General features: G+C 49.3%; 1 protein-coding gene across 2 annotated transcripts in view; it reads left to right on the forward strand.

Moving 5' to 3' along the window:
- The first annotated feature begins 1,253 nt into the window (after positions 1-1,253).
- LONRF1 (LON peptidase N-terminal domain and ring finger 1) overlaps positions 1,254-13,773 on the forward strand; it is a 150,776-nt gene continuing 138,256 nt past the window's right edge. Inside the window, exon 1 of one of the 2 annotated variants that reach the window (XM_029587204.1) lies at positions 1,254-2,097. In XM_029587204.1, the coding sequence (XP_029443064.1) occupies positions 1,485-2,097 (613 nt within the window). In that variant the 5' untranslated portion in view covers positions 1,254-1,484. The remainder of the gene's footprint in view (positions 2,098-13,773) is intronic. The other variant, XM_029587202.1, reaches the window with a different exon arrangement.

The raw sequence follows: 13,773 nt of genomic DNA on the forward strand, positions 1-13,773 counted from the left end.
GACTCTGGAGAGAGGGGAAGATTTTGCACCCTGACATCAGGATCTGCTTCTCTCAAACATCCAACACCCTCCTTAAAACCTTCCTAAATCCTTCCCTTATCAATAGGAACCACCAGGTAGTAAAGCGGTAGGCGTGATTCCTAGTTGCTCCTGTTCTGCTGGCACCGTCATCCAATATGGTGGCAGCTGGCTTGAGGTTCCCCTTTGCAATGCACATTTGGGGCAAAGGGAATCCTCAGGTTAGCCAATGTCATTTTGGACGATGGTGCAGGTGGAGCAGGAACAAGTGAGTTCTTTCCTGCCCCTGTAATATCTAGGGGCTCCTATTGTTAAGGAGTGGTCTGGTGGGGGTAACAAGTGGGATTCTTTTGTGGATGTGTTGGTGGGATCAAGGTTTGTTGATTGGGGGAGGGAGCACCTACTGGACAGCTCTAGTGCTTAAGAGGTGTAAACCTAGTTTGGGTGGAGGTGGGGGAGATGGTCTAATTGAGGTTTAGCCACTTCTTTCAGTCATGGTCTAAAGTAGCTGGGGCCAATTATCAGCCGTGTACTAGCATGCCAGTGCTCAGCCTAGAACGTACCTATTTTCAAGGCAGGACAGAGGCAGTGGCGGCCAAAGGCTGCTCCACCCCTTAAAGGGAAAGAAGGAAATCTCTTCTCCAGTGCCCCCTTGCGAGGGCACTCAGCCATAGAAAGTAAACTACACCTATTGAGCTGTAGTTAACTTTTGTTCATTGGAAGTATTAACGTTTTAACATGCTAATGAGCATATTAGCATATGTTCATTTGCATTTTAGCACAGGAAGTGGCGTTTGAAGCACTTTATTGCTAAATTATATTAATGCTTTTAAATAGTTAGCATGGCTTTCGCACTTTAAGGAGTGGGAGAAAGTTTTAGTAAGCAGACCCCTAAGTCTGAGGCCTACTGCACCAGAGAAAGCACTGGTCACTCATGACATTTTCACAAACGTGAGATTATTTTTATGGCCATGTCATTTTTTTTATTGACTCTCTCTAAATGCAGTGACATTTGGCAACCGTGTTTCAGAAGCATGCTGTACATTAGTCTTCTTTAGGGAGCAATCTCTGGAGGCTCGGCCTCTAATCTTGCGATCTGCGGCTGCCGTCACCCCTAGCGCCTCCACTACACACTCTCAGCTACAGCTCTTACGAAAGGCACGCACGGGAAGTTTTGTAATCGTTTCGGAGGAAGGCAGGGAAGCCAATCAGTGAGCGCTTGGCCGAGCCACGTGATGGCTCTTTCAATTTAAGCAACATTCTAGTCAGGAGAAAGTAATAAAGGGAAGGCACGAGGCGAAAGTAGGCGGGTCGGCTGGCTGTCGAACTCAGTACCAATTGAAGACAGTAGCAGCACGCGCGTTGAAAAATGAGGCCGCCGCGGGATAACGGCTTCTGAGGTGGCACTCGCGGTTCGGTCCCCGCTTGGGGCCGTCTGCGGGAGGGTCGGGGCCCGCAAGAGAAGGATGGCTGTCCCCACCGCTTTAAGCAGGCGGGCGCCCCACCAGGGGTCTGGGCCTGAGGGCGCGAGCAGCGTGACGGACATGGAGGAAGACGAAGGCGAGCGGGAGCTGCTGCTGCAGCGGGGCGAGCTGCTGGCGCTTGGAAGTCAGCTGAAGGAGGCGCTAGATACGTACGCGGCAGCGTTGCGGCTCGGCCCCGTGCAGCCCGGGCGCCTCGGCACGCTGGTGGACGCCCTGCTGCTGAGCTATCGCGCCCGCCAGGGCATCGCGCCCGTGCGGCCGCAGCCGGGCGGCCAGCAGGGGCCGGAATTTAGCTGTCCCGGCTGCAGGGGCTTCCTGGGGGAGCCGGTTACGGCGCCCTGCGGCCATAGCTACTGCCGGCGCTGCCTGCGTGGAGAGTTGCTGAGCAGCTGCCGCTTCTGCCAGCAGGCTCTGAGCTTCCGTGCGCCGGAGGACAGAACGGAGTCTCGTCCTAGCGTCGTCCTTAACCAGCTGGCCGAGAAGTGGTTCCCGGCCCAGAGCCACAGGGCGAAGGCGCTCAACAGGCTCGGGGAGCTCCTGCGCAGGGGGCACTTCGGGGAAGCTCAGGGGGCCATCGTGGAGACCATGAAGTCAGGTAAAAGCACAGGGGCTCTGACCGGGGCTATGGGGCACGGTCACCCTATTCAACTACTGATCTGTCACCCTCTGACCGGGACTGTGAGAGACTGTCTCCGTGCTCCCGTTTCTTCTCCTCCTCTGACAGGTGCTTAGGAGTGTGCACTGTTATGGCCTAGCAGAGAGTCCTAGGCTTCCCCAGATGACAGGCGGGCGTTATGTAAAGAGAGCAACGCAGGCGTAGAAGCGCGAGGGTTATTTAATGAAGTCACAAGGGCTGGTAGCGGTTTCATAACGGTGGGAGGGGTTAGTGAGAGAGTTGGAACGTATTGACGAAAGAGCTGTGTGTCACCTGGTTAAGTGCCCGGCTATTGGCTTGTGCTAAAGGCTTGTCATCCTGTGGCTGGTTCGGTGGCTGCAGAAATGGCATGTCATTGTAAAATTTTATGTTTGTACAAACATTTCTTAAAATAGCTTAAGGCCTGAAAACAGGCCTTCATAATTGCTGTGCCACTACAAAGTATGAATACTTCAGGAACTAAGATCGTTAAATAAGCTTTCCAAAACACTAACGTATTTTTATTGGCTAGTAATTGGGGTTTTGTGTGTTTTTTTTTTTTTTTTTACTTTGTGAGTGGGAATGAAGGAGGATATCACTAAACAAAACAGATGTAAGCTGAGAACTAACAGGCCGATACGCTCTCCCGGCGCGCGCACAGGACACTCTCCTGTGTGCGCGATACAGAAAAATAATTTATTTAAATTATGGTCCGCGGCAAAAAGAGGCACTAGGGATATTAGCGCGCCTCTTTTTGGACAGGAGCGGCGGCTGTCAGCGAGTTTGACAGCAGACGCTCAATTTTGCCGGCATCTGTTCTCAAACCCGCTGACAGCCACGTGTTCGGAAACTGGACTCCGGCAAAATTGAGCGTCCGGTTTTCAAGCCAAGGGCCCATTAAAATTTTTTTTTTTTTAATTTTTTACTTTTTTAACTTTTGGGGCCTCCGACTTAATATCGCCATGATATTAAGTCGGAGGGTGCACAGAAAAGCAGTTTTTACTGCTTTTCTGTGCACTTCCCCAGCGCCGGCAGAAATTTAACGCCTACCTTTGCATTATGCGGGCGCTATTAGGTTCATGTTGATGGCCCTATTAGGTATTCCCGCGCGATACAGTAAGTAAAATGTGCAGCCAAGCCGCACATTTTACTTTAAGAAATTAGCGCCTACCCAAAGGTAGGCGTTAATTTCTGCCAGCGCCGGGGAAGTGCACAGAAAAGCAGTAAAAACTGCTTTTCTGTGCACCCTCCGACTTAATATCATGGCGATATTAAGTCGAAGGCCCAAAAGTTAAAACAAAAAGTAAAAAAGTAAAAAAAAAAAAAGTAAAATGGGCCCATGGCTCGCGGGTTGAAAACCGGATGCTCAATTTTGCCGGTTTCCGAACCCGTGGCTGTCAAAAGGTTTGAGAACTGATGCCGACAAAATTGAGCGTAGGCTGTCAAACTCGCTGACAGCCGCCGCTCCTGTCCAAAAAGAGGCGCTAGGGACGCGCTAGTTTCCCTAGCATCTCTTTTTGCCGCAGACCCTAATTTAAATAAATTAATTTACTGTATCGCGCACACAGGAGAGTGTCCTGTGCGCGCGCCGGGAGAGCGGGCGCTCACCTGCTCTCCTGTGATTTTTACTGTATCGGCCCAATAGAGCAGGGGTGGGCAGTTCCGGTCCTCGATGGCAACAAACCAGTCTGGTTTTCAGGATATCCCTAATGAATATGCATGAGAGAGATTTGCATGCACTCTGCCTCAGTTTTATGCAAATCTATGTCATGCATATTCATTAGGATATCCTAAAACCTCGACAGGTTTGTGGCCGTCGAGGACTGGAATTGCCCACCCCTGCGATAGAGAGTAGTAATTGTACAAAGTGACATCCCTGGATGCTTTCTTTTTAAGTTGGTCAAGCTTTTCAAAACTAAGCCCCACATCATAAGAATTTGTGGCATCTTTATGATGCCAATAGCCACAATTAAATCATAGTAGAAAGATGTTCTTAAAATTGGTTCCCAGGTTATGTCAAGATAAGTCTGACATAAATAGCAAGCTTTGATGTAGTCCTCTGATTTGTTGTCAGAGCTATAAGACCACATCTTAAAAGGAATCTGTATTTCAGTTGACACTGCAATTTAATTCTGGAAGTAGATAATATTATAAATGATGGTATATAAAGAACAAAATGTTCCATCCACTCAGGGCAACCTCTAGGCTAACCAATGTCCTCTGTAAATAATGACACCCCCCACCACCTTCTTTACCCACAAAGAAAAATGCAGCCTCTTCAAGGATATATCTTTTTTTTTTCTCCCCCCCCCACACACACACTCAGACTTTACTCTCTTCTAGACACCATTTGTGCCATCCTCCCATCCCACCCTAACTCTAGAAGGTCAGACAAGACCAAGATGGGACAGAAGTCTAGTGTAAATTCTGTGCTGCAAGTTCCTTAAATATACACTACATCCAACTTCCTCAACAGTGGGTGCAGCGCTAGGAAGTTTCCCCTGCAAACCACTAGATACAAAAAGGTAAATTCTGGTCTCACCTCTGTAAAGCAACAAGAAATGCATACATTCTCTCCACTGCCAGGCTCTTTTAAATAGAGCAAAACTGTGCAAAGTCAAAGTACAAGGGGGAATATATTTCTATTTCTCCAATGTTGCACTATGCGCGGATGCTGACTTACTAGGTCTTTCTGTTTAATATTTATCTGCATATTTCTGTTTTTAATTTGTAGGCCTTTATTCTGTATGTAGTGTGGCCCTGGTTAGCAAGTTTGCCCACCCCAGAAAAATCTGGACTAGTGCGCACAGCGCCGCGCACATCTGTGCCGTGCGCACAGCGACGTGCATAAACGGCCTGAGCGCACAAATAATACCATGCGCACAGCGGCGCGCACAAGTAGTAGCCTGCGCGCACATCTGTATGCATTCCGCACACAACTTAGCCTCCCGGCGCGCACACCTACATTCACAGACCAAGTTTTGAAGCTTCCCAAGAACACAAACCATGGCACCACCTGCCAAGAAGGCCAAGGGAGAAGCCCTCTGCCCAGCCTGCCACCTTAGAGCTGTGCAACCTGAAGTGACCTCCTCCTTATGCCAGCAGTGTGAAGAGGCTCAGGGGGAACCTAAGCAAGGACCTTTACAGCCAGTAGAGGGATCCGGATCCACTAATGATAGTACCCCGGACCTCTGTATCTCCAACTCTGCACCTACACAGGAAGGCACCTCGGGGGCCTCCACTATAGCGCCGCCTGGAATCAACATGGACCTCAGGGGCCTTTCCCTGGGTGGAATTCTTCAAAGGGTTGCAGACCTATGTCCAAGTGCACTCAGTACCGGCTGCAACTCTGTCCCAGTCGCCAACAGAAGTGCAAGACATTCCAAGTACCTCTCGGGCCCTTCGAGACGTGCCTTTCCTAATCAAGAGCCTCCCTACCGGGGATACAGACACCTCTGAGGAAGAGGCAGACTCCCTGGAGGAAGGAGAAATTCCCCCCCCAGGGATGGAACCATACTGAACCATGCTGCGATTCTTCTCCAAAGACTAGTTACCAGCTCTCGTGTCCCAAACCCTGAAAACGCTGGACATTCCAGGCACGGACACCACAGCAGAACCAAAGATAAACCCTATCTTGGTCTCCCTCCATCAGGCCTCATGCTATTTTCCAATGTTGCAAGCGGTATGGCAACTGATTTGACCTGGAATGGAATGCCCCAGAGGCTAGCTTCAAAGGAGGATGGGCCCTAGAAGCCCTAGATCCCTTGGAACCCGAGGCTAAGGAACTCCTGCGGTTCCCAAAGGTGGACGCCATGGTCTGCGCAACCTCCAAGCACACTACCATTCCCATCGAGGGACATAAGAACATAAGAAATTGCCATGCTGGGTCAGACCAAGGGTCCATCAAGCCCAGCATCCTGTTTCCAACAGTGGCCAAAAACCAGGCCACAAGAACCTGGCAATTACCCAAACTCTAAGAAGAACCCATGTTACTGATGCAATTAATAGCAGTGGCTATTCCCTAAGTATAATTGATTAATAGCCATTAATGGACTTCTCCTCCAAGAACTTATCCAAACCTTTTTTGAACCCAGCTACACTAACTGCACTAACCACATCCTCTGGCAACAAATTCCAGAGCTTTATTATGCGTTGAGTGAAAAAGAATTTTCTCCGATTAGTCTTAAATGTGTTACTTGCTAACTTCATGGAATGCCCCCTAGTCCTTCTATTATTCGAAAGTGTAAATAACCAAGTCACATCTACTCGTTCAAGACATCTCATGATCTTAAAGACTTCTATCATATCCCCCCTCAGCCGTCTCTTCTCCAAGCTGAACAGCCCTAACCTCTTCAGCCTTTCCTCATAGGGGAGCTGTTCCATCCCCTTTATCATTTTGGTTGCCCTTCTCTGTACCTTCTCCATCACAACTATATCTTTTTTGAGATGCAGTGACCAGAATTGCACACAGTATTCAAGGTGCGGTCTCACCAAGGAGCAATACAGAGGCATTATGACATTTTCCGTTCTATTAACCATTCCCTTCCTAATAATTCCTAACATTCTATTTGCTTTTTTGACTGCTGCAGCACACTGAGCTGACAATTTTAAAGTATTATCCACTATGATGCCTAGATCATTTTCCTGGGTGGTAGCTCCTAATATGGAACCTAACATCGTGTAACTACAGCAAGGGTTATTTTTCCCTATATGCAACACCTTGCACTTGTCCACATTAAATTTCATCTGCCATTTGGATGCCCAATCTTCCAGTCTTGCAAGGTCCTCCTGTAATGTATCACAGTCTGCTTGTGATTTAACTACTCTGAATAATTTTGTATCATCCGCAAATTTGATAACCTCACTCGTCGTATTCCTTTCCAGATCATTTATATATATATATATTGAAAAGCACCGGTCCAAGTACAGATCCCTGAGGGAGGAGCGGCACTAAAGGATGCCCAGGACAGACTAGAATCCATCCTTAAACGGTCCTTTGACGTAGCAGCAATGACTCTTCAGATCACTTCCTGCTGCGCCCTGGTGGCATGTTCTTGCTTGCTCCTCTCCAGAGACGCAACCACGCCTGTTGAGACAATGGAACCTGCGGTATCCTTCCTCATGGATGCGACCTCAGACCTAGTGCACATGTCAGCCAGGAACCTTGCCTAGGCAGTGGCAGCCAGAAGACATCTATGGCTCCAAAATCGGTCAGCTGATGCAACATTCAAAGCAAACCTCACGAGGATGCTCTTTAAGGGATCTCTCTCTTGTTCGCAAGCGAATTGGAGAAGCTAGCCAACAAATGGGGCGAATCTCCAGTACCTCGTCTAGCGGAGGACAGGAACAAAAGAAATCAGTGCTCCTGCTCCCGAAGAACCAAGGGCAGAGGAGCTCAGCGCTTTAGACCATACAAAAACACACAATACCAAGCACCTTGCCCCACAGGCAGGGCTCAGTCCTTTCAGAACATACACAACAAGAGGGGAGCAGGCTCAGGTACAGGCCCCGGCCGCACCCCACAATCAGAATCAACAGACCTATCCACAGGAAGAAGTCATAGGGGGCAGACTTACTCTCTTCTGCCAAAGATGGATCGAGATAATGTCGGACAAGTGGGTCCTAACCATCATTCGGGAGGGATAATATCTGGACTTCCACAGCATCCCCTCCCCAAGACAAATTTGTGAGATCACCATGCCACTCCCTCTCCAAGAGGACGGCAGTGGAAACCACACTCACAAGACTACTCAGCATAAAGGCAGTAACACCGGTGCCCACGCACCAACAAAATACTGGTCACCATCTATTTTATAGTTCCCAAGAAGGAAGGAATGTTCCGGCCCATCCTGGACCTCAAGACCGTCAATCGTTACCTGAGGGTACCACACTTCCGCATGGAAACCCTATGCTCAGTCATAAGGGCAGTACAGCTGGGAGAATTCCTGATCTCACGGGATCTATCCGAAGCCTATCTCCATATCCCGGTCCATCACGAACAGCGCTTCTTACGCTTTGCGATACTGGACCATCATAACCAGTTCCGGGCGCTACCCTTTGGACTAGCTACCGCCACTCGGACCTTCACCAAAATCATGGTGGTAGTGGCGGCAACACTGAGGAAAGAAGGAATCCTCGTACATTCTTACCTGGACGATTGGCTAATCAGGGCAAAATCTCCAGAGGAAAGTCACCACGCGACCACCAGAGTCAAGAATCTTCTGCAGAATCTCGGGTGGGTTGTCAAGACAGCCAAGAGCTGCCTGCAGCCCTCCCAATCACTAGAGTACTTGGGAGTCCGGTTCGACACCAAGCAAGACAAGGCTATCCTTCCCCTTCCAAGGAGAAGGAAACTGATGGGTCAGCTGCGGAACTGTTGAACTATACTCGCCCCAAGTATGGGACTACCTTCATGTCCTCAGTCTCATGACATCCTGGAAGTCGTTCCATGGGCAAGGGCCCACATGCGCCCACTACAACGTTCCTTACTGTCACGATGGAACTAGACGTCCCAGAACTACTCCATTCACCTCCAGCTACCAGCAGAGGTTCGGACCTAGCTCCAATGGTGGCTACAGGAAGACCATCTGAGCAAGGAAATAAAACTATCCCCTCTGAACTGGATCTTGCTCATCACGGATGCGAGCCTGCGAGGGTGGGGAGCCCACTGTCAGGACTGACAGCCCAGGGACAATGGGACAAGGAAGAGGCGGGATGGAACATAAACAGACTGGAGGCCCGAGCAGTCAGACTAGCGTGTCTACGATTCGGCCACAGACTCCGGGGCGAGTCTGTCAGAGTCATGTCTGACAACACCACAACAGTTGCCTAGATCAACCACTAGGGAGGAACCAGAAGCCAACAGTTGTCCCTGGAGATAGTCCCCCTCATGGAGTGGGTGGAAACAAACCTGCAAGGGATCTCAGCCTATCACATCGCGGGAAAAGACGACGACTCTGTGGACTACCTCAGCAGAGAGAGAGCCTAGACCCAGGGGAATGGATGCTGTCGACCACGGCCTTCCAGTTGATAGTAAACCGCTGGGGAACCCCAGCCATGGATCTACTGGCAACCCAGTCCAATGCCCAAGTTCCCAATTTTTTCAGCCGCAGACGAGAACCGCAATCCCGGGGAATCAACGCCCTTGTCCAGACCTGGCCACAGGAAGACCTGCTATACGCCTTTCCCCCATGGCCACTACTCTGCAGGATCATCCGCAAGATAGAACACCACAGAGGACTAGTACTTCTAGTGGCCCCAGACTGGCCAAGAAGGCCATGGTCCACAGAAATGCAAAGACTTCTTGCGGGGAACCCTCTGTGCCTTCCTCCACACAGAGATCTTCTCCAGCAAGGACCGATCCTCCATGAAGACCCGACTCAATTCTCTTATGGTCTGGCCCTTGAGAGGACTTGCCTGAAGAAAAGCGGATATTCTAAGGCAGTGGTTCTCAACTGGTGTGTCGCGACACCCCAGTGTGTCGCCAAGAACACGCAGGTGTGTCACCACACTTCCCGGACCCCTGCTGATCCAGCTGCTCCTCTGTCCTCCTCCGCCCGGGCTTAAAATGCTGTCAGCCTGGGCAGAACGCAGCAGGACAGCTGGAGTCAGCGGCATCGGCATGGCCACGTCTTCCTGCCCCCCGCGGCCCGGAGGAGGAAGTGATGAGCAGCGTGCGCGGGAAGAAGAGACCATGCTAGTGTGTCAGCGTTGGCCCGAAGAAGAGAAGAGAGGCGCGGCCGGAGGAATGAGCAGCGCGGCTCAGAGAAAAAGGAAGAAGAACGTCAACCCCCCACGGCCGATGGGACGACTCCTCCGTGAGGGCTGAAAATGAAGGTTAGGGTTGGGAGGAGACTGCTGCTGCCGCTAGATCCTGGGAGGGAGGGAAGGCGAGAGAGTGAATAAGCAAGCATATGTGTGAGTGAGAGCCTGTATATGTGAAAGAGAGTATGTCTGTGATTGAGAGCCTGCCTGTGAGAGAGAGAGAGAGAGCATGAATGTAAGTTTACAGTTGGGAACCTATATGTGTAAGTTTGTGATTGAAAACCTGTTTGTGTGAAAGAGTATGTATGTATGATTGAGATCCTTTGTGTGTGTGAGAGATCATGTGTGTGTATGATTAAGAGCCTGTGGGGCAGATTTTAAATGCCCTGCGCGCGTCTATTTTGCATAGGCCGCCAGAGCGCGCAGAGCCCCGAGGCTTCGTAAAAGGGGTGGGGAGGGGGCGTTCCCGAAATGACGCAGCGTTTCGGGGGCATGACATGGTGTGGCGCCGGCCCGGGGCGTGGTCGAGGCCTCCGGACCAGCCCCCGGGTTGGGTGATGGCGCGCCAGCAGCCTGCTGGCGCGCGCAGATTTACGTCTGCTTTTAGCAGGCGTAAATCTGCCAACAAAGGTAAGGGGGGGGGTTTAAATAGGGCCGGGGGGGGTGGGTTAGGGAGGGGAAGATGGGGGGAGGGCGAAGGAAAGTTCCCTCCGAGGCCGCTCCAAAATCGGAGCGGCCTCGGAGGGAACAGGCAGCGTGCGCTGGGCTCGGCGCGCGCAGGTTGCACAAATGTGCACCCCCTTGTGCGCGCCGACCCCGGATTTTATAAGATACGCGCGGCTACGCGCGTATCTTATAAAATCCAGTGTACTTTTGTTCGCACAAATTTTTAAAATCTACCCCTGTGTGTATAAGTAAGAGAGAGAGCTTGTGTGTCTGTGTGAGATTGAGAGCTGGTTTAGGTGAGGGAGCCTGTGTGTAAATGATTGAGAGCATGTTTGTAAGCATGTGAATGAGAGTCTGTGTGAGAGAAAAAGACAGCATATATATGTGTGATTGAAAGCCTGTGTGTGTAAGCGTGAAAAGATAGCATGTGTAATTAAGAGCCTATATAAGTGAGAGAAAAAGCATGTGTATATGTGAGTGACTGAGAGCATGTGTGTATAGGTGTGTAATTGAGAGCCAGTGTGAGAGAGAGCGCTGGTATGTGACTGAGAGAGAGGAGAAAGTTCCAAGCAAACCACCCCTCCTCCTGCTAATTCAAAACAATCTCAGGACACCTGGATATCAAACATTTCCAGGTATGCAGAGCAAAAACATTTTTGTATCCTTATTTTTCATTACTGGGTCTTTGTGTCTGCTATTTTGAAATATTTTATTGGTATCTAGAAATTTTTTATGAGTTTTTAATTATTGGATATTGCACTCAGCTGTTTCGAAATAAATCTGTTCTTTTTGTTAGTATGGTCTTACTGCTACTGATTTTATATTTCTTGATTTGTTTTATAAGGATGGGTGATTTTTCTTTTTTCCTTTATTACACTACATACAGAGACTCTGGCTTGTTGCAGTTTCCAGTTCATTTTTTTCTGCATGCTTCTAGTTATGCGTTTTGGTTTCTTTATTCTTTGTTAGGTGAGGGTCAGTACATGTGACTCAGGTGAGGTTTCTGCTGGCGTGTAGTTTCTGTGTAGGGCTCTATAGCAGCCTGACTTGGTCCGTTTTCCTAATAGGAGATGTATTGGTGTCTTAAGGCCTGGTGTAATATTTCAGTGTTTCCTTTTCTTAGGTAAGGTGGTTACTGTTTAAGTGCTGGAAATTGGTGCTGTTTTGGTGTGGGATGTTTACTATTTATGCAATTTCTGTTCAGACAGAATATGTATCTTTTCCTTGTGTCATTTTAAACAAAAATAATTACCGGACTGTTACTTTTTATTTTCGCCGTGAATTGTAATGAGCAGTGTGTCACACATGTGAGCATGGCCTGTCTGGTGTGTCACGATGGGAAAAAGGTTGAGAACCACTGTTCTAAGGCAGTGATTGACACCTTGCTTCAAGCATGCAAGTTCTCCACATCACTAGCATACATACAAATATGGAGAGTGTGAGGACCGCGAGATCCTCCTTCAGACAGTCAAAATCCCCATGATCCTGGAATTTCTGCAGGATGGCTTGAAGGGTTTGTCTCTCAACTCCCTCAAGGTTCAGGTGGCTGCGCTGGCCTGCTTCAGAGCCAATTGACGGCATCAGTCTATCAACCCATCCAGATGTTCCCGCTTTCTGAGAGGGGTCAAACAAATCCGACCACCATTAAAGTGGCCGGTGCTCCTATAGAATCTCAATCTAGTACTAGACTTTCTAGCGGGAACTTCCTTCAGACCAACACGCGGCCTGTCACTACGGCTCCTGACCTTGAAGACTGCATTCCTAGTGGCAATATGTTCAGCCCGTCGCATCTTCGAGCTTAAAGCGCTATCCTGTCGGGAACCGTTCCTCGGGTTCACACCGGGAGCCATACAGCTACCTCCTTCCTAGCAAAAGTGGTTTCTCAATTTCATCTAAACCAAACCATCTCCAGACGAACATAAGGACTCAGAAGACTCATGCCTTCTTCATCATTTAAACATCGGTAGACTCCTAGTCTGATACCTGGAAAGATTGGAATCTGTGCGAAAGACGGGACCACCTATTCGTCCTTCACAGCGGGAAGAAACGGGGAAGCGGACTTGCAGGCAACCATAGCCCGCTGGATCGAAGAAGTAATCAAGGCGGCCTACGTAGAGGCAGGGAAGCCTCCACCTCTGCAAGTCAAGGCCCATTCAGCAAGGGCCCAGGCAGTGTCCTGGGCGGAAGCCAAGATGCTGTCCCCCGCCGAGATCTGTCGGGTGGCGACATGGTCCTCTATACACATCTTTTCCAGGTTCTACCACCTGGACATCCAGGCCCAGGAGGACACAACCTTTGTAAGGGCAGTACTAAGTGGACCACGGGCAGCCTCCCGCCCTGTTCGGGAGTAGCTTTTATGCATCCCATTGGTCCTGAGCCCATCTGCTACACTCTAGGAAATGGAGAAATTACTTTCCTGATAATTTCGTTTTCCTTAGTGTAGACAGATGGACTCAGCACCCGGCCACGGCTGTCCCAGAAACCAGGAATCTTGGGTAACAAACCCAGAGAACAAGACAAACACGGGTAAGCCAAGTATTACCCCTAGTTCAAGACACCCATAGTTGCTGGGTGTCGGCGTTATTTGGTTGAGTGCACTGGCGGTCTCCAGTTTGGAAATCAGTTGAACCAGTCCTAGTTAATCAGGTTATTAAAGCACACTTATATCCACAATTGCTTTTCGAGGAGAATACTGAAGAGCTGAGCTTCCTACACGGGTATATGTAGGCTGATGTTAGCTTTGAAATCTGATTCAGTCTCCCATCTGCTATCAGGAGTACACTATACCCATTGGTCCTGAGTCCATCTGTCTACACTAAGGAAAACGAAATTAGGTAAGTAATTTCTCCATTTTGAAACGTGAGCCAGAATATCTGTGATAACTATCGCAGCTCATCGCATGGCCTGGCTGTGTTGCAGTTCCATTGGCAAACCTCCCTTGTGCAGGAGACAATTTGTTCGGAGACAGATTTAAAGATGCGGTCAGTTGAATGATCAAAACATAGCAGTCCAATCTCTTTCAGGAACAGGGGGACCCGCAATCCTCTTTTAGGCACTATTTTCAAAGAATGCCTTTACTAGACGTCCATACAAGACTTAAACCCAATGTAGAACACAGCAGCTGCCTCGTTCACAACCACAAATAACTCAACCTAGACCTCATCAGAGGGAAAGGAAGCAACAAAAAATGGTTCAAATACCTCTACA

This window comes from Rhinatrema bivittatum, chromosome 1, assembly GCF_901001135.1.
Source record: "Rhinatrema bivittatum chromosome 1, aRhiBiv1.1, whole genome shotgun sequence".
NCBI lineage: Eukaryota > Metazoa > Chordata > Amphibia > Gymnophiona > Rhinatrematidae > Rhinatrema > Rhinatrema bivittatum.